General features: G+C 38.8%; 1 protein-coding gene and 1 pseudogene across 8 annotated transcripts in view; both read right to left on the bottom strand.

Annotated features, from left to right (window-relative positions):
• ABI3BP (ABI family member 3 binding protein) overlaps positions 1–21,042 on the bottom strand; it is a 260,392-nt gene that overhangs the window by 154,180 nt on the left and 85,170 nt on the right. For all 8 annotated transcript variants that reach the window (XM_070406074.1, XM_070406069.1, XM_070406070.1 and 5 more), the window contains exons 3-6: positions 16,065–16,133; positions 12,499–12,631; positions 683–864; positions 75–130 (exon numbers count right to left, since the gene is read on the bottom strand). In XM_070406074.1, coding sequence (XP_070262175.1) covers positions 75–130; positions 683–864; positions 12,499–12,631; positions 16,065–16,133 — 440 coding nt within the window. The remainder of the gene's footprint in view (positions 1–74; positions 131–682; positions 865–12,498; positions 12,632–16,064; positions 16,134–21,042) is intronic.
• LOC139004707 (small Cajal body-specific RNA 24) lies at positions 11,837–11,924 on the bottom strand (annotated as a pseudogene).

The following is a 21,042-nucleotide window of genomic DNA, read 5'->3' as shown; positions in this document are numbered from 1 at the left end:
TTTCCTTATTTCAATAAAAATACAATGCAAACACAATTTTTAAAAAACATTCTTGAAAATAACTTGGTACATACCACTGTGTTTGCTTGGTCATAAGTACTTTGAATTTTTCCATTTACTTTGTTTATACCTGACAAAAACAAGGAAAAATGACATTATTTTCATTTTTCTGGTTTCTATGTCAATTCTTACTAATCACTATGAAAACAACTATAACTTCTGCTCTCTCCAACTCGAGCATATTATTTTATTTACTATGATTTAAAACACTGATTTCCAATGAAGTTTTTGAATGAAGGGATAACAGGAAGAAAGTCCAGGGCTCCGTAAAGTCTGCTTACATTCACTTCTGGTAGCTTTCCATCTGAATATGTGCACATATTATTAGTTCTGGCTAAATTGGTGTTCATAGGTCAGGGACTGATTTAAAATACTATAACAATCAATGAACTGTTATCAATGGCAGCATCTAATATTAGTATCATTTAAAAAACACACACTCATAAAAAATAGATTCTGAAATATCAATACCCAACAAGTTCTGTTTATTTTGTGTTTTCTCAAATACTAGAAGATGGGAATTAACTGGTCTCATATTATACAGTTAATACATAATTAGAAATTTGAACATTAGGGGGAAAAGAAAAATATTACAGAAAGCTAAGATAGTTCAGGTACTTACTTCCAATAATAGTCTTGTGATTGAAAATCTTACTCCATATTCCACCTTCTACATTGTCTTTCACTCCGAATTCATAAACCGTGTTGGGCTTTAGGTTTTCTACAATTGTTTCAGTGGCTGGACAGAGTTGAAAAATCCATTTCTTTTCCTTATCCTTTTCTCTATAGCGAATTGTATAAAATCTGTTGAAAACCCAAAATATGATGCTTTGAAATCACTGGGAGATTCAGAATGTTTTGTTTCTTAATACATCACAGCCTGTTATCTACTCCAAAGGCTATCTTTAATATTAGCTTCGGTTTCAAATTTTGAAAAATTTGTAGAGAACATTAAAAAATACCTTAATGTAATCTTAAGTTTTTAATTTCTAATTGAAAGTTAGGAGACTGTGCAGTAGCACATTTATGGTCTGACAGAATTCAGATTTCTCAGTTCTGTTATTGCTATTTTGAAAAATTAACACTGGATGTTCATTTTATTCCAATTATGCATAGAGTAGAACATGGTGTAATTTTATGCATGCTTACTGCAGTAGTTTCATAACTGTAGGGATTCAAGCCTTTCACCCCATGAAAATTGCACTAGAGGTATTTTATTCAATTTTGTTAAAGAGAAACCTGAAAGTACAAAATGCAACCAGGGCTACATTTCAAGGGTGAAAATTTCTTATGATTATAAACAAAGGATTAAGACCAACAGCCAAGCTAAGGGTACAATGAGAAAAATCAAACAATGTAAATTCAAGATCACTGTTACATATTAGCTTATGGCTTCATATTTCAGTCATTATATACAGTGAAGTAATGATAACCCCCACAACTATTTTTTGCACCTTTATCACATGCTAGATTTTACATATATTATCTCATTTACTTGTCACAAAAATATCTCAAGTGGTAGAAATTATTAATCCCATTATGCAAATGTGAAAATGGAGTTTTGGAAAGTCACTTAAGTTGCCTATTGTCACCCAGGTAGTGACTTTTCCTAGTGGCAAAGGCAGCACCAGAATATACAGAAAGACTCCTCTGGCTCTGCTCTCTACAGCCTCACCGAGTAGGGCAGCAGATCAGGAGAGAGGATGTTCTCTGCTTCGGTCAGCTTCCTACCCTTGTCACATTGGTTTACTTAATAATTGTGTAATATAGGCAAGTTCTAAATTCTAAGAGATAGTACACAAAACTACTTATTTAAAGAAGATTCCTTATTTTTAAAGCAAAATATAGGACTGTGATAATAAACAGTGCTGTACAACCTAACACACCACAGATACTCTATAAATATTTCTGGAATGACTAGAATGGATACTTAGGTGTTCATAGGGTCATTTTAAAGTCATCTACACTAATAAAAGAGAAACATGCAAATTGGTGTCACTCTGCTACCCTTCCCATTGGCTAATCAGCATATCCTTATGCAAATTAACTGTCAGCCAAGATGGCGGCTGGCAGCCATGCACTGAAGCGAACAGGGAGACTTGTTTGCTCCAGTGATGGCAGACTCCAACGTTCCTTGCCTGACTTGCCGGCCTCTCAGCTGCAACTCTAAGCAATTATGTACTACGTTGCAAATATAGAAGCTAAACAAAACCCCAGAAACCGGCTTTCAGTCAGCCGGGCTTCAGCCAGCCGAACTGCAACATTGTATTAATGTTTTCAGCAGCGAGACCTCAGAGCTAAAGCTGGCCCAGAATAGAAAAAGAAAAAAGAAAAAAAGGAGCAGTTGGGAGCTTCAGTCACCCGCCAACCTGAAAACGGCCTTCAGCCCCTCAGCCAGACTGGCCAGGCACCCCAGTGGGGACCCCCACCCTGATCCAGGACACCCTTCAGGGCAAACCAGCCGGCCCCCACCCGTGCACCAGGCCTTTATTCTATATAGTAAAAGGGTAATATGCCTCCCGGCACCGGGATCAGAATGACAGGGGGCAGAGCCCAAACCCCCTGATCGCCCTGTGGCTCTGTGTGTGACAGGGGGGAGCTCTCCAACCCCCTGATCGCCCTGTGGCTCTGTGTGTGACAGGGGGCGGGGCCACAACCTCCCTATCTGCTCTGCTCTGTTCGTGACAGGGGAAGCGCCCCAACCCCCTGATCAGCCCTGCTCTGTGCCTGATAGGGGGGAGCTCCTCAATCCCCTGATCACCCTGCGGCTCTGTGTTTGACAGGGTAGAGCCATAACCTCTCCATCGGCCCTGCCCTGAGTGTAACAGTGGCGGTGCCCCAACCCCCTGATTGGCCCTGTTCTATAGGTGATAGAGGGTGGCGCCCCAACCCCCCTCCACGGGCCCTGCTCTGTGTGTGACAGGGTAGAGCCATAACCTCCTCATTGGCCCTGCCCTGAGTGTGACAGGGTACAGCGCCCCAACCCCCTGATCCGCCCTGCTCTGTGTGTGATAGGGGGCGGTGCCCCAACTCCCCTATCGGCCCTACTCTGTGAGTGACAGGGGGGAGCTCCTCAACCCCCTGATGAGCCCTGCTCTGTGCATGACAGGGGGGAGCTCCTCAACCCCCTGATGGGCCTTGCTCTGTGCGTGACAGGGGGGAGCTCCCCAACCCCCGATAGACCCTGCTCTGTGTGTGACGGTATGGAGCCCCAACCCCCCTGATGAGCCCTGCTCTGTGAGTGACAGGGGGCAGCGCCCTAACCCCCTGATTGGCCCTGCTCTGTGAGTGACAGGGGGTGGCGCCACAACCTCCCCATTGACCCTGCCTTGAGTGTGACAGGGGGCGGTGCCCCAACCCCCCAATCGGCCCTACCCTGAGCATGACTGAGGGTGGCATCGCAATCTCCCGATCCGCCCTGCTCTGTGCATGATGGGGTGGCGCCCCAACTCCCCAATTGGCCCTGCTCTGAGCCAGACCAGGGGCTGCACCTAGGGATTGGGCGTGCCCTCTGTCACCCAGGAGCAGGCCTAAGCCAGTAGGTCGTTATCTCCCAAGGGGTCCCAGACTCCGAGAGGGCACAGGCCGGGCTGGGGGGGCCCCCTCCCTCCCCCTGAGTGCACAAATTTTTGTGTACCGGGCCTCTAGTATATAATAAAAGCCTAATATGCTAAGTGTCCGGTCGTCCAGTCGTCCATTCAACCAATTAAAGCTTAATATGCTAATGATATGCTAAGGCCACTGTGGGGTCCCTTGGCTTGGCCTGCACCCCCCCACAATCCGGGACCCCTCGGGGGATGTCAGAGAGTTGGTTTCCTCCCGATCCCACAGGCCAGGCCTAGGATCCCTTTGGGGCACAAATTTGTGCACCGGGCCTCTAGTTAGAATACAATTGCTATGAATGGCCAATGATTCAATCACCAAGATATATTAGTTTATTTCTTTTTCTTTTTATTGAATTTATTGGGGTGACCTTGCTTAAACAATTAAGTCTATAATTATATTTTTCAATGGTCACTGCAGAAGGTTTTACTTACCAAAATTCATGAATCCCATAAAATCAGTGTGAACTGAAGGAAAATACAATAAATGTCTACATTGTACATGTGCAGAAGGGTTAAGACTTTTATTTATTTTGGTTTATCCATACAATAAACTCTGAAACGAGCAGAGCAAGAATTACTATAGAAGGAAAGGAGAGGCTGAGAAGTGTCTAATGTCTGATAACCAGTGAGAGAGCCAGGCAAAAGGTTAATACCTTTTGTATTGCATTGTACTGTGATGCTTGGCAAAAGGAGATGGTAAAAGACAGGTAAAATGATGCAGAAGAGAAGAGTAAAAGGAATCACAATTCCTTTTAGCATTATTTAAGGCTTTTTATCATTTGTTTTATTGTGTATTTACATCACAGACTTCCCATTATTGCTGGAGGACACCCAGGATTAAATGTTGATTGCATCTTTTCTATGGATGATTAACACGTTAAGCGCTATGTCAATCACCAGTGACTGACACTATACTTTTGGGAAAGGAAAACAAAACAGGCTTGGCACTTAACGTGTTAAATTTAGGCACCAGTGCATGGAGGGGCAACAAGTCTATTAAACAGGTAGCAGCCCATGAATGTCATCACAGAAGACCTCTGGAAAGCCTTCCTCTAGCTATTTGGATCTTAAGAACACATCTCATATCCCAACTAAGTATAAAACTGTTGAAGGCAGTGTTTGGTTCAGCGGGCATTATTCTGTGCTTTGATGTCCTCGATAGTCTCAATATTGACAAGAATTATTATTATAGCTTAAAGAAATCCATAGCCCCTCAAAATGTAGTGGAGAAGGCAGGTAGTGGCTTGCATATTTGTCAGCTGCAAATTAGTAGTGTGACCTCAGGAGAGTCTCTTTGCCCACTTATGCATAGATTTTTCTCCATTGAAAAAGAAGGGAATTGGACTAGATGATCTTTGAGATTGTTTCTGTTACTAAAAATTTATTCTAGTTACATATCAGACATTCTAGCCCAGTGGTTCTCAACCTTCTGGCCCTTTAAATACAGTTCCTCATGTTGTGACCCAACCATAAAATTATTTTTGTTGCTACTTCATAACTGTAATGTTGCTACTGTTATGAATCATAATGTAAATATCTGATATGCAGGATGGTCTTAGGCAACCCCTGTGAAAGGGGCGTCCGACCACCAAAGGGGTCGTGACCCACAGGTTGAGAACCGCTGTTCTAGTCTAATAAAATACAAAGGCAGAACATAGGGTAAAACCTCAGAGGTAGAAACTCCAAAAACAAAATTTGTGATGTGGCTGACAGTGAATTATACTAAGTGGAGAAATGGAAGAATGTCAAAATAAACTTAGTCTTTCACAAACTCCCTGGCTTGGTGCACATGGCAGGCCATCTATAGGCTTTCCATATCTTTTCAGCAATATTTTCTTTTTAAAAAATTTTTTATCTTTATTGTTGAAACTATTACAGATGTCTCTCTTTTTATTTTTTCCCAGTGACCCACTCTACCTCGCACCCACCTCTCCCAAGCCCTCACCACACTATTGTCTGTGTCCATGGGCTATGCATGTATGCATATAAATTCCCCGGTTAATCCCTCCCAGCAATGTTTTTATTTCTATGTGAATAACTACTACTAAATTTCCTAAAATATCTATTCCACACATTTTTTTTGCTCTCTTCACATCAAAGTACACTTCCTGTAACCCCCTTTATCATTGTTCTTGAGTCCTGCCACACCAAGACTGTGACTACTGATATAAATTCTGTCCTCACTCTGCCTCAGAAAGTGTCTCTCTCCCCTTTCACTCTCTCCCTGTTCCTCTCTGATTCCAGGGTTCTCCCTTCTTCTGAAAATTAAGCAACTTGGTAATTTTATTCCATGTCCTAATTCAATCTGCTCCCAACCATTCTCTTGATCTTTCAAGGACCTTTCTTTGAGTCTAAATGATGTTTAAATATTTCTATTCTATCAAAACAAAGTAAAACTGATGCTTACTTCTTACTTCTGCTACTGTCTTTTCACACAAATTTCTTGAAAGTAATATACTTTCTCTCACCTTCTTACCATTCATAATGCCTAAACCTCTTTGGTTTTTGTTTTGTTTGGCTTAAAAATGTTTATTTTTTTTATTGAATTTATTGGGGTGACATTGGTTAATAAAATTATATATGTTTCAGGTGTATAATTCGGTAATGCATCTGTATATTGTATCGTGTTCACCACCCCAGTAATCCTCTTTACAATGTGGTGTCTGACTTGTTAGTATAGTAAAACCTTAGGATCAAATCCAATGACTTACTCCTCCATGAATTTCATAACTACTTTAAAATCTACCCATCTTCTTTTTCAAACCTTTCAGGTTTCTTCTCCCCTCATGTCCAATCAGTTCTCAAGGCCAGTTACTTTTCCTGCATGATTCCTCTTGCACCTGTCCCTTCTCTATTCCTAAGGAGTTTAAGGACCCAGGTTAGGTCCTCATTATCTTTGAACTTTTGCAATAATTTTCAAACTGGTCAACCATTTCCAAAAATCTCTTTTCCTTATTACCTCCTACTGGCTGGCTTAAGCTCAACAAAATAAGTTCCTAGTAATTTTAGTGCTATCTAAAATGAAATAGCTTGTCTGAAGTGCTAATTATAACAGTATGTTGTGAATAATTATAACATAAGGCAATAATATAAAAAACATCAAGACTAGCAGAACATGGTAAGCACCATTTATTGAGTGCTCACTGCATGCCAGACACTATAGTAACATAGCCACCTTTTATTGTGTCATTTCATTAAATCTGACAACCCTATGAGATATTACTATTATTACTCCAATTTTAAAGATGAGAAAACCAAAACTTAAAGCATTCAAGTAACTTGCCAAAGGCCACACAGTTTATAATAGAGCAGAATTTGTACCCCTCGCTGTTACCATCCCTGGAGACATTGCAAACTCTGGATGGGAGATATTGCAGAGGAGGTTCAAGGGCTGAATGGACTGGAGAGATGATTTTTAAGACTTAATCTTGACATTCCATTTGCTTATTAGTTCATACATTTGTTGAGACCTATTCTGTAAAACATGATGCTAGGTTCTTTGTGAGATGGAAGATGAGTGGAACACTATGCATAACTTCAAAAATGAGCTCACAGTGTAGTGATTAATCTAATGAAAATATTCCATAGGTAACTAAACATATCTTAGAGTTTTGGAAATGGGTCAAGGTTCGAGCTTTAGCATTGGAAATCATTAATATCTTTGCCATTCCTGCTGTTCTCTGAGGAACGGCCACATCAGCAATTCCTGGAGCTTTTAGAAATGTCAAACCAGGCTCTTCCTCAGGCCTGTGGATCAGAATCCGCACTTTAATAAAGTCTCCCAAACGACTTACATGCACATCAATTGAGCACTGTTCTACATCTAGTTAGCAATTAACTGATCACTGATGACCACAAAGAGAAGTTTCAGTGAATGGTAGAGAGGGATGGAAGCCACTGAAAGGGAATAAAGACTGTATTGGTGATACAGAAATCAGGAATAGTGAGCAGATCACTCTAAGAAGTTTAGGAATTAAGAGAAGAGATTAAAACGTAGAATGCAGCTGTAAAAACGAAGGATCTCTTCCCCTTTGAGACAGCATGGAGGGACCTGGAGAGTATTATGCTAAGTGAAACAAGCCAGTCAGAGAAAAATAGTATCACATGATCTGACTTATATGTGAAATTCAATGAAAAAAATAAAATGACAAACAAAATAGAAACAGAGACATTGAAGCATGCAACAGACTTACATATTTCTGAGGGAAGGGGGGGGAAGCGGGAAGAGATTAATATAAGAACTTATATGCATATATGCATAACCCATGGACATAGACAATAGTGCAGTGAAGGTCTGGAGCTGGGTGGAGGAGGTCAATGGAGGAGGGGGGATAAGGGGACATTTGTAATACTTTCAACAATAAATATAATTTTTTTAAAAAAACAACATAGCTTGGAAGATATAACAGGATCAACAGATTTTGTTTTCAGGTAGGAACTCTAGAGCATGTTTGTAAGCCAAAGGCAGGGCACCAATGACAGGGAAGGGGCAAATGTAAAAGAGAAAGGCTTACAGAATGTGTAAGGGACTCAATGGTTACTGTACAAAGCAAAAAACATATCCCTTGGAAAGAAGAGAAAGAGTGGTAAAGATAAATTTGGGCTGAAGAAAGAGTAAGCTGATGGTGGATACTCTAAATTTCCTCAGAATTGCAAAAGCCAGGATGGATTAGGGTAGGGAAAAAGCCAGGATGCTATTTCCATGATCCGGGGTAAGGTGAGAAGTGCCTGGATTGGAATCATTGGTGCGGAAATGGAGAAGTAAAAGACAAAGATACTTACATGCGTACTTCTCAAAGACAAAACCAACATAACTTGGGGGCTCATTAGTTATAGATGAAAAAAATGAGTAAAGATTCAAATTAAGGTGAGTGGAAAAATTATGATAATTCAGAAAGTAATAAGACAAGTGAGGTAATATATCATGTTCAGTTTCAAGTAACGGTACAACATAAAAGTAAAAATGCGGACATTTCACTGCTTATTATTCAGCATCCATTTACTGAAGGTCTACTGTGTACCAGATGCTGGCTCCAGGAACTGGTGAGATAATGGTGATTAACTTACATATGATCTCTCTCCTCACAGGACTTAAAGTTTACATGGCAAGACAAATGGATACCAAGGCATTGTGCTCATTCAGGTGAGAATCCACAAACATTGAAAATACCCACTTCTTAAAAACTTAGGGGGGGAAAGGAGAGTCAACAGCCTGTTCTGAACCAGCTAACAAGGAGGCCCTCACCCTGCATTAAGAGTAAATAAACATAATATGAAAGTGTTAGAAAATGTAAAAATGATATCTAAATGAATCATAAAACTTTAATAAGTTGACAAAGAAGCAAGAACTAAAGCAATCTTAAACGACTTAATTTGGAAACATGGGAAGGAAAAAATAAGTTATTAATGGCAAAATAAATTTTGGTTCAAAACATGTTTTACTCTTCATCTGGGCCAATTTGGAAAGCTTTCATTTGACCTTAGATTTATCAAGGATAGTGTAACGTTCTTCCTTTCAAAGTCCATTAAGAATAAAAACCATAAATTAAGCACATCTATTCTCCAATGTGAATTAAGAAAAGGGTCTAAAAACAGGGAGACCCATATGAACCCTATGCCAATCAGAATAGAAACATGTGCCACAAAAGACTGAATCAACATTTAATTAATGTTCCCAAGTTTAAACCAAACAAAATAAAACAAAAACAGGGGTTTTCTCACTGGAAACTTACTACACAGAGCTTTGACATAGGAAGTCCAAAAACAAACTAAAAAGCAAAAACTTTTCCAATAAATTATTTGCATTTGTAGGATAAATGAGGCTATCCAACAAAACAATGTGAAAATTCTTGTGAGTGTGTGTGTGTGTGTGTGTGTGTGTGCACGCGCGTGTGTGTGTTTAAATCAGAGACTCTACACAGGGGGCCAAATATTAGAGTTCAAGGGATTAAAATAACAACAGTTGGTATTTCTGTAGCAAGCCAAGGGCATTCAGATTTCAGTGGTTTTGTAAGAAGATACTCCTGAAGGAAAACTTTGGCTGTATTAACCTTCCAATTTTTGAGAAGCAATCATTCCCTATAGCTATTATTGCTTATTCTAACCTACTAGATTAGTCTAAATTCTAAAAACATCTGCATGATCATCTGAGAGTGAATTTCTCCAAATCTGCTTACAATTATACTAATTTAGAGTTGTTCTGGTGGATTTATTTGGCTACTTATACTGAGTACAGTATTTCCAGAGCTTTTAAATAGGGACTACTATTTTTTTTAAATACCACAAAGACTAAAATGTCAGCTGTTTATAAACTATACTGGGGAGAAAGGAGGCATGGTTAAATGAAATTCACAAATACTTCAAGTACTTCTTTTTAGTCATTACTATTTAATTCTTCCCTTTTAGTCATGTCTTAACAATTTTCTATTTCTGTCCATAGCATCTTGACATGCTATTATTTAATTTTAATTTTTATTTGTTTATTTTTTATTTTCTTTATTGATTAAGGTATTACATATGTGTCCTTATCCCCCCATTGCCCCCCCACTCCCCCTCTCATGCCCAATTTTTAAAGAAACTTTACTCAAAATGGAATTCTTTATTTTTAATATTGTGATTTGACAGGCATGAGTCCATCTACTTGATGAAAAGAACAGAGCCAGGGTGTGAGTCAGGGGCTGGGGGTGAGGTGCTTGGGCCTGTGAGCCAACTGCCTTGATTAAAATCCTAGTTCCACTAGGACAGTGGTCGGCAAACTCATTAGTCAACAGAGCCAAATATCAACAGTACAACGATTGAAATTTCTTTTGAGAGCCAAATTTTTTAAATTTAAACTATATAGGTAGGTACATTGTTACTAACTTAATTAGGGTATTCCTAAGCTGGCCTTTGCTAAAAACGTCCTCAATCTGATTGAGGTACGTTTGCTGAGGTCGGCCCCTTCCAACTCTCCCAGCCACACTCGTCTTGTGTACTTGTTTCATCTATCTCCTTTCCGAAAACCGACTTCTGCGCATGGGCCACGAAGTTTCAATCGCACTATACGTGTGTGGTATTGTGTGGAAGAGCCACACTCAAGGGGCCAAAGAGCCACATGTGACTTGCGAGCCACGGTTTGCTGACCACTGGACTAGGACATCTGCTCCTCTACCTTCTCCGCATTCGTTACCTGCTTGTGCTGTCAGACCATGACAACAGCTATCGATTAGAATCAGTCATTAGATAAATTCTTTCATGGAAGGGTCAGTAAGGCCAGGTGAGATTAAAGGAAAGGCTTGAGAACAGGGGAGGGAATCATATCCATATTATGCTATATGAATTTACAGGTTACTGCACCTCAATGATTTATCAAGCAAGTTGAATAACTGCATTTTGCTGCAAGTGTTCCAAATTTCTTCCCTTCCCTCTTTCCTTTCTTTCTCCTTTCCTTCTTTCCTTCCCTACTTTCGACTTTTTTTTAAAAATAAGAGAACAAAAAATTATTTTAAAAAAGAAAGCAATTTATAAATGTTCATTTTCTTAGCATTGTCACCCTGGACCAATCCACTAGAAACTGGAATTATCACAAGAAAGCATGTTCTTTTAAGAGTTCATTTTCCAAACAAAATAAGTATGGCTTTAGTAGTGGGTGAAATAAAAAATATTTCAGATTCTTTGTAACATCTCAAAATTATTTTTCAAAAAAAAATTGGTTTTGGCAATATCTTCTACATGCCTTTTCCCAAAAATGTTTCCTTCAGAACTGTGGGATGGACATGTTTAGGGAAATTTAATTTTTTCTTAGTCTAGATTTCCTAATCAAAGTCATGCGAAAGGTACTTTTGAGGACTTATAAACATTTTAAGAGTCTTTCTTTTTAGTTCAATTTAGACAAATAAAAATAAGCACTACACAAATAGATACTTGGCCAAAAGGTACTTGAAAAAGTGCTCAATACCTTAGTACACAAGAAATGCATATCAAAATGATAATGAAGAGAGAACTACACTAGAATAACTAACATGAAAAATACTGACAACAATAAAACATGGTGAGAATGGGGAGCAACTGGAACCCTTCCTATGTTGCTTAAGGGAATGTAATGGAAAAGTTGGGAAAAAAACGAACAAAGCAAAAAAAATTAAATATACATCTTTCCTGGGAGCCAGCAACCTTTCCAACTTTTTTTTTCTTTTTGTCAGTAGTGGAACAATCCACCCTTTTTACTTGCAAAAGGTGAACAGAAAGCTACTATATTTCTCTAGGACATTTACCTTTCCAACTTTTAAGTCTTTCCTAACTTCCTTCAGCCTCATCCTCTGAGCCTTCATTATACTTCTCACTGATACTCCCCATTTGCCATGTGGCTTATTCTCCCTTGTAGTTTATTCTTTGTTAAGAAAATATACTGCCCAGTTAGCATGGCTCAGTGGTTGAGCATCCACCTATGAACCAGGAGGTCACGGTTCAATTCCTGGTCAGGGAACATGCCCCGGTTGCGGACTCAATCCCCAGTGAGGAGCTTGCAGGAGGCAGCCAATCAATGATTCTCTCTTATCATTGATGTTTCTACCTCTTTCGCCCTCTTCCTTCCTCTCTGAAATCAATCAAAAAAGAAAAAGAAAAAGAAAAAGAAACATACTTGCATGTGTTTCTATTCAGGTAGGTGATAACTCCCTTAAGGGTAAGCCTTTGCATTCCCCTTACATCCAGAATGGGCTGGACAGCTAAGAGATGACCTGTAAATGCTGATGCTCCCAATATTTACACATTCTTCTAAAGCATGCACAAGTACTATGAAAAGCAGGCACTGATTTTCAGATGAAAAATAAAGTCTTCCATTTTGATGAGTTACCTGTCATTGGGACAGTGACTCGGCAATGTCCAGTCATGGTGTGGGTTAATGAGGAAACCCCAGGACAGGAAGACGGAGCTTGGTGTCAGAGTGCCAACCACCAGCTGGAGAGGCTTGCGAGAGCGTGTTTTGCCTGCGGAGGTGACACACCAGTTAATTCTGTGACACTTAGTGTATTTTCATGATCAGAGTAAACGCATGAAGATGGCTTGGTAACAGGAAGAAAAGTGTGAACGTATCAAGTTCCTTCTATACAATGCACACATATTACTAATTCTTTGACAATGAATTTAAGCATGAATCAAATGAAATATTCCTTTTGATATTTGTGTGTGTGTATATGTGTATATATGTATATATTCATATATGTGTAATATATACATATAAACTATATCCAATTATATCTAGTTTTTATTTTCTTGGAAGTCAGGGATGAATATGGAGGTCTTGGCTATTACCAGTAAAATAAAAACACACACATTTTCATATTACATATAAATACTATATTCACATATACATATATGTATGTATGTATATATACACACTCATTCCATTTCTTTTACATACAAAATAAAAACATGCTGTTTTTCCCCTGGGACTGTGAATTAGTGTGAAATAACATCTGAGAAAAGAAAGCTTAGCATCTAGGTGTAGGTATATTCTTTCTTTAAAACCTATTTTGGAGTGTAAAATCCCCATCACACCATTAAAATAAGAATATTTTTTACAGTGAGTATCCAAATGGAAAATGCAGATACACTTTTAACAATGCTGGGAGAGGAGGAATAACAGGAAGCACAGCTGTTCTGATGGGACTGAGTAGATTTGGGCAATGCTGATAAACCACTGTAGATTCTTTTCAAGTATATAAAGGTCAGACATTTGCCTTTCCAAAAATATGTGAAACTGCAAGAATGGAAACAGTGAAAAAGAGAAGGGAAGATCCTCAACCATAGAAACCAACACTGTCTCATAAAACAGTGAATAAAATAAAAATCCAATAGCAGACCTAATAAAACTGCATAGAGCTAACATAAAACATATATATTTGTAGTCTCACTGGATTCCCCTTTCATTGCACGAGACTATGGGTGTTGTATTTGCTATAGGACAAACTTGTGTTATCTTAGTCTAATGCAAGTGGGAACCAGTGGGTAGGAAGGTACCCATTGTATGAGCGTAGTGGAGCTTATCTGAACCAAAAGTCCTTGGAAATTGTGTCATACTGTTGCTTCTACTAGATTTAAGTTCTGAAAATTGTTATTCCAGTGAAAAAATCTTCTGAGCCCAGAAAATACATAACCTAATGATGACAAATTGCTTCATTGTAACATAGCTGAATTTTTACAAGATATTTGAAATAATTTTCAATGATAGTTATTGTTTACTTGGTTGCAAACATGCATTTATACTTCTCTGTAGATTTTTCCAATCCACCCATGATAGTACCTTGTACGATTGTGATACAAAGGGTCCAAGTCTGGGCGCCAAGGTGGGCAGATTAGAATCTAAAATGAGGGTAGGGGCACCAGTAGTTTTAAAAAGCCCTAAGGTGATCCTGGTGTGCCTTTTTCCACCCCTGCATTGATTTTCACTAATGTAATCTTATTTTACAGATAAATATAACTTTCAACCCACAGAACTTTCAAGGGTGGCCAAGGTCACACCAAAGGCAATTGTAATCTAATTTTCTTTTTACTGCATCATTGGTTTAGCTCACGCCTTATGAATATGATGCCACTGAAAGACCACAAATACATTTTTCTTTCACAAGGGAACCTATAGCTTACATGACCCAGCAAATAATTATTTCACTAAGTTTGATTTTAATATAAAATGATTAAATAATTAAAATGTATGTGGTAGATGCAAATATAAAATGAATGGAAGTGAATCCATTAGTCATGACATCATCCTCAAATGCAGATTACAAAAACAAAAATGATATCTGCTGCCTGAAAGGAAAGGTGGGGCATTATATCCTGAGCAAGATGAAGCAGTTTCCTGCCCTGGTATCACAAAGTGAAAAATGACTGCTAAGGCCAGTGTCAGAGCAGCTCCAAAACAAAATGAAGTTCTAAGGTGCTACTAAAGTGCAATCACCGTCTTGACTTTCCTTATATATTTTTGTATATGTGTATTATGATCATATTTGCATTAAGAAACAGTTCAATGAATATGAAGCCAGAATCCCATGGAACCAGACTCATGCTTCTTGACTTTATTGTTAAATATTTTGAAATAGAGTCTTGAAATATTGTGAGATTATTTATTTTGAGGAGTATGGAAAGCTGCCTGGACAACTATTGTTAACACATTGTAAGCAGTGATTGAAATTTTCCTTGGGCTTTGGGAAAATATAAAAGGTCAGGAAAAGGAATGTGTATTTTTCAAAATGCTTGACTATTTATTGCTTCTCTTAAAAGAAGTGGAAAACACCAGAAGGAGCGGGGAGAGGGGAGAGGATTGTGGCAACTGATTTCTGTGAACCAGGGTTGGCTGATTCATCTAGAAGACAGACACACAGCTGCCAGGGACCCCTTCCTGGGTATATTTAAAGATCTGTATGTTCTCCCCACCCATTTCATACCTTAAAAAAGATGTAACAAAAATAAAACAAAACAAAAAAGATCCTTTTTTGTGTGTGGCATCCAGTATACTATAGAAGATAAGTCTGATTAGGAAATAATTATTTTGAGAACAGTTCACATTGGAAAACAAGGTCAACTCTACCTACAGAGTTAGGAAGGTATGGTATCAGGTGATAAAATCATATTCGCAGCTATAATTGGTCCCTCATTATAGCAATGGCAACTCATTTGATCTGAGAAGACACTTAAGTAGTGAAACTGGGGTAATTTCAAGAAGGACTTTAATCTTTTGATCACATGGAAATAATTCTACTCATTTATTCATATGGCATCTATGTTCCTATTTTGAGACGTCCTATCCATGGGAAGATGGGTGTTGCATTACTGTTTCATAAAAGGAGTTCTTCTATATTTGACTAAATAGAAGAGGTTTAGAAGGGAGAGATCAGGAGTAAATAAAACCTAAGTTCCAGTCTATTTAATCCAACACATATAAATTAATTATGCCTTTGAAATGTAAACAGTCTCCTTCAGCAAAGGTTAGACATCAAAATCTGCCTTCAAAATCTGAAAGGCCCAATAGCAAGCATGAGGTCACACATTTCAAAACAAAGACACTATGAGGAACAACTCTCAGGGAGCACTTGCTATGAGCCAGGCCTTGTCCTAGGTGTGGCATATCCACGAACTCATTTAATTCTCACGATGACCCTAATTATGTAGCAGAAAGGAGGCATTGAGAGGTTCAATATTTGCCTAAAGTCCTGCTGTTCACATGTGGCGGTACTGGGATAGGATCCCGAGAAGTCTCCTCTCGCCCCTGCTACTAATCTATTGACCCAGAGCCTGCTGTGCATGTTTCAACTTCTAAACTGCATTCTTAAGGCCTCCCCAAGGCACTGGGTCTCCATGGGTAGAAAAGAGACAAAAAGTCATGGTTTAGAGTCAATAAAAAACAAAATGAATGAAAAATACCTGAACATGACTTCTTTTGACTTGGTGGAGGAGCAGGTCGCACGACAATCAGATATTTAGGCTCTGCATCTGGAAATAGTAATAACTTTATTTATCAATAAAATTCTTTGAGAACAAGCAGCATTTGCCACAGCACACCCATGTCCTGACTCAGTGCTCCCAACTTTAGTCATCATAACCACAGTGGATGAGAAGACCCAGGAATTCAGAAACTTAATACTTTTTGCATAGTTCAATTTAACTCAGGTTTTAAAATGAAAATTAAATCCAGATTTTTAAGACCAAATGGACAGGGGTAGGGGATAGTTCTTAAAAGAATCTTACTAGACATGGATTTCATGTCACAGCTTCGTCAATCCTTTCCCCTGTAAAGAGATTTTTAAAAAATCAGATCAAATCAATTCTGTGATCCTCTTCCTCACAGAGGTTCGTCCTGATGCTAAAACCAGAGACGGAAAATCCCACTTGCATAAAATATATGGTCATGTCACCTGTTGTATGATCTGAAATAGCTCACTTTTGTGAATATATTATTTTTTTGTTTTCAATCCTCACCTAAGGATATTTTTTCCATTGATTTTTTTAGGGAGAATGGAAGGGAAGGAGGGAGAGAGAGAGAAGGAGAAAGAGAGAGAGAGAGAAAAACATTGATATGAGAGAGACACATCAACACATCAATTGGTTCCGTCCCGTAAATGCCCCAACTAGGGCTAGGGATCAAACCTGCAACCTAGGTGCGTTCCCTTGACTAGGAATCAAATGGTGACCCTTCAGCTCATGGGCTGACACTCTAATCACTGAACAACACCAGTCAGGGCAACATATGAGTATTTATAATGACCTATTTCATCTTGTTACATAATTTCTCAGCCAATCTCATATCTAACCAGTCATTTGTGTGAAAAATTTTAAAATAAGCTCACAATTTTAGGTTGCTATGATTTTCACCTAAAATATGCCAATGGGAAATAAATTAATAGAGAATCTGTTTTTAAAACATTTAGGTTCTAAATAAAATGGTGTTTAAATAATTAGTATGTGCCAACTCAATCATGAGCTAATAATTTATCAAATGCTCTTTTTTAAATTGACGTTTCCAAGGTCCATGGTTGGTTTCAATATATGTAATAAAGCAAATACACTTGGGGCATACTAAATAGCATTTTATAAGCAGCTCTATTAGAATTACTAAGTGATGGGTATTATTTATAATAATACTAGTAGCCTTGCGCACAAGTCCGTGTGCCAGTAGGTCACTGCCGCCCTCCTGTAGCTCTCTGCCAACTGCCCCGCCCTCCTGTAGCTCTCCGCCCGCTGCCCTGCCCTCCTGTAGCTTCCCCCACCCCTTTTCCCCCCTCATAGCTTGCTGCACTGCCCCCTCCTGTAGCCTGTAGCTCTCCACAGCCCGCTTGTACCTCACTGGCCCACCCTCCTGCTGATCCGTGACCTGGTCTTGAAGCACTTGATCGTTACGCCTCAGGGCGTAACAGCTAATTAGCATATTCCTCTCTTATTATATAGGATATTTCTTCAGTAACTTTAGATCCTGAAACTCATTCTACTCCAAGTTGCATTCAGACACTGTAGTCAACAGAGTTCCCCACCACTTTCTCAGGCACATTGCACATCTTGGTGTTGTGTTCATTCTGGGTTCACAGAGGCCTTGTCTGGCCCCGGCTTTACAGAACTGACCTCATTCTCAGCCGAAGGCAACCTGGAAATTTAACTGCCTTAAATGACTGGAGCCTTTGTTTTTTTTCTGGACATCTCATTGCTCTATTTGCTATAACTTGCTGGGTAATTACCACGGCATAAACCAAACCAGGGAACTTCAGGATAAACAGAGCTCTGCCTGTTTATCATCTAGTTGCCTCATGAGCACAGCACAGATAAAGGAGCATTCATTGTGTTTCAGAGTCTCAAGTGTTTGGAAGCAAATCCTGTTTAGTGAAGCTTATGTTGGGAATGCATTTAATCTAAATCAAGTTTCCTAGTAGAAATACATTAACCATTTCCTGATTTTCTTTGGGATATAACGTGACTTAGGTACTAAGAAACTACCATGTATTGAGTATTTTCTGTGTGCAGGATACTTGTTAAGCACTTTACATTCATGCCTTCATTACTCCTCATGGCAATCCTCCTGACACATCTTATTATCACCCCAATATGTAGATAAGGTCACCGCAGCAGTCAGCTTGATGGGCACAAAACGTGGGCAGTCGCACAGAGTCCTGTGCCCAAAAGGGTGCCAAGCTTTGGTTTAATAATCCGCTGTCACCATATTGAAATTGTTAACACTTTTGTTTTTGACTTTGTGTTTTGCAAGGGAAGTTTGATGGAAGGATGGAGCATGCGAGTGAGCAAAGACCGGAACAATATGCATGTCCTCCCATCCACATAGAGCATTCGAGATGCTCCATTAGCCCAGCATGTCAAAGGATCCATGATTGTCTGGGAGTTCAGCAACACTCAAAGGTAGAACAAGGTGAGTATATTACATCTATGACTGAGTAAGGGCCACAGTTCCCATTTAAACCAGAACTTGATTCAAAACATAATGAAGGCAATAGCCTTTTAAGAAACACAAACGAGTAAGGAATCCAATTGTATTCTTCCTTACTCATATTACTTCTTGTATTCACCAACTACTTATGCTGGAAATGATGACATAGAAGGAATAGTTAGAGCAACCCCTAGTTCCTTTTCTTTTTATTCTTCCACATTCATAGGCAAGTCAAAGGCAGAGTATTGGTAGTATGTGCACGCATCAAGAAACGAAATAAAAAGTTGAGTTAGTTTTGTACATTTCCACTACTCTGGTAAGAATGAAATACATGTATGAACTACCAACTACAAATTGTGTAACGTCGGTGATACTGCTTTGTAGTTTAAAGCACTTATGTTTGCACTTAAAACTAGCATTGCCCAGTATAATGCTAAATGTTAAAATTCATGCTGATAGTAAACAAACTTAATTTAATAACATTAAGGAGCAAATAAAATAACACCAGGACAAGCTGAGAGGGAAACTCTGGAAGAAAGGGAACAACTTTATATTTTAGTACCTTTAATGGCACCCCCCACCCCACTGCTTTTTGAACCAGGAACCCTTCATTTTTATTTTGCACTCAGCCCTGCAAATTATGTCCTCAAAATGCCCTTTTACTAAAACTCTGGAATTTACTTCTAGAAAAAAAAGCTAAATCCCTATTTTTCTTAAATTGTCCTTAGTGAGACAAAGCCTCTTAGAGTTAGCCTTTTATTTCCTTCCTTGATACGCATTAACCCAACTATGCCTCAGTGGTTTTTAAGAAGACTTGAAATACTAGAAAAATAACACGCATGATCCAAGACATACAAACAATTTAAAAGTAATTTTTGTTATGATCTTAGTCATTTCGAATAAAGCAAAGGCAGTTACAGCCAATTACAAATTGGAACAGATGTTGGAATCTGGGTGCACATGTGGCCCTCTCTGCTCGTTAAAAACTTTCAATGTTCATGGATTTCAGCAGTGTTTGCATTTGATTGGTAACACAGATACGGAAAAATAAAACAAGTGAAAAAGAAGATTTCTATTTCTGTTCTGAGCTATGAAATTCTTTGTGGGTTTGTAGCAACCTGGAAATATACACAACAGTAGCCTGATCAGAAATTCTGGTAAAACATGCCAAAATATATGACTTTTTCATTTAAAGCATGTGTTAACTAAAATGTCAATTTAAGAAAATCGTGTGGAATGCAGTTACCTTAACAAATGTTCCTTTCCTAATAGTTAAGCCTGTTGTAGACTATTTATATCTAATTTGCTTAATATTTTAAATGCCCTATAGTAAGTAGATCATAGAGGCAGTTTACTGTTTGGGGAAATCTATTGAAATCCTTTATAAGGTACTAGAGTTTTTTATTATATAAATAATCCTCCCATAATTGCTGTGTTTGACAAGTTCCAATTCTCTCATTTTTTAATAGAGGACATCTGCCTTGTAAGCCACCTGCTTTAGAATGCTGTCAGAGTGCCGTTTGTTTCTGCCACATACATTTCCACAGGATAACCATAAAATAAACCAGATGATCCTAAAGGAAAACAGGTAAAGGGAATGAAAAAACCCCACACCATTTATTTCCCATGCCATCTTTTTTCGCAATTTGGTTTCATGTCAAACTATGGCATAAGAGTATGGACTCTGGAGCCTGGATAATCCTGCTCAGCTACTTACCAGTACAAGGTGAAGTACTTCACACCTGTGCACCTTAGCTTTCTCATCTTCAAATTGGAAAAAATCATAGTACCATTTTCATGGTGTCCCAGGGACCAGTAGCCTACAGCTCGCCTCACACACAGGAAGTGCTCACGTAACCTTAGCCCTCATGATGACGAGGGTGATTTCTTGAAGCAGTTTGTGCCTTAAGAGGTCCCGGGGACATATTAGAAGTAAGGAAAATCTTCCAAACCTTTTGTATCACAGATTCCAAAATACAAAAATTTCATAGAAAAGAAAATTATAGGCCATACTGATAAATATTCTGTCCTTGACCTTTATTCTCTTCTTCCGAGCTCTTTCTCAACTAGGCCCTGATTGTTAGGTTTCTGTGTTCATCTCTGCATTGTCCATATTTAGGGAGAATCCTGCTTAGATGGTTTAGCCAGAATTCCCCATCATCCATACTTCATCACCAATGATACCTAATCAGGTTCTGATCCTTCACCATCCCTTCACCATCTCTTATCCTTCACCATCCCTCAGGCGGTATCTGATCAGCCTGGCTTGCCTTCAGCAATAATCTGTTAGGTCGGTTTAACCAGAATTCCTCTTACACTTGATGTTTCCCCTTAGTGATTTTTCATTCATTGACCTCTCCACAATGCTGTTTCTTGGCTAAAAATTTCCACTTTTCCTTGTTGTATTTAGAGTTGAGCCCAATCTCTCTCCTCCACTACAAGACCCCATTACAGTGGTCCCTATACTATCAA

The sequence above is a fragment of the Myotis yumanensis genome, unplaced genomic scaffold, assembly GCF_028538775.1.
Source record: "Myotis yumanensis isolate MYYU_CA2020_CCGP unplaced genomic scaffold, mMyoYum1.0.hap1 SCAF_2, whole genome shotgun sequence".
Classification (NCBI taxonomy): domain Eukaryota; kingdom Metazoa; phylum Chordata; class Mammalia; order Chiroptera; family Vespertilionidae; genus Myotis; species Myotis yumanensis.
This window is presented reverse-complemented; position numbering and strand designations above follow the sequence as displayed.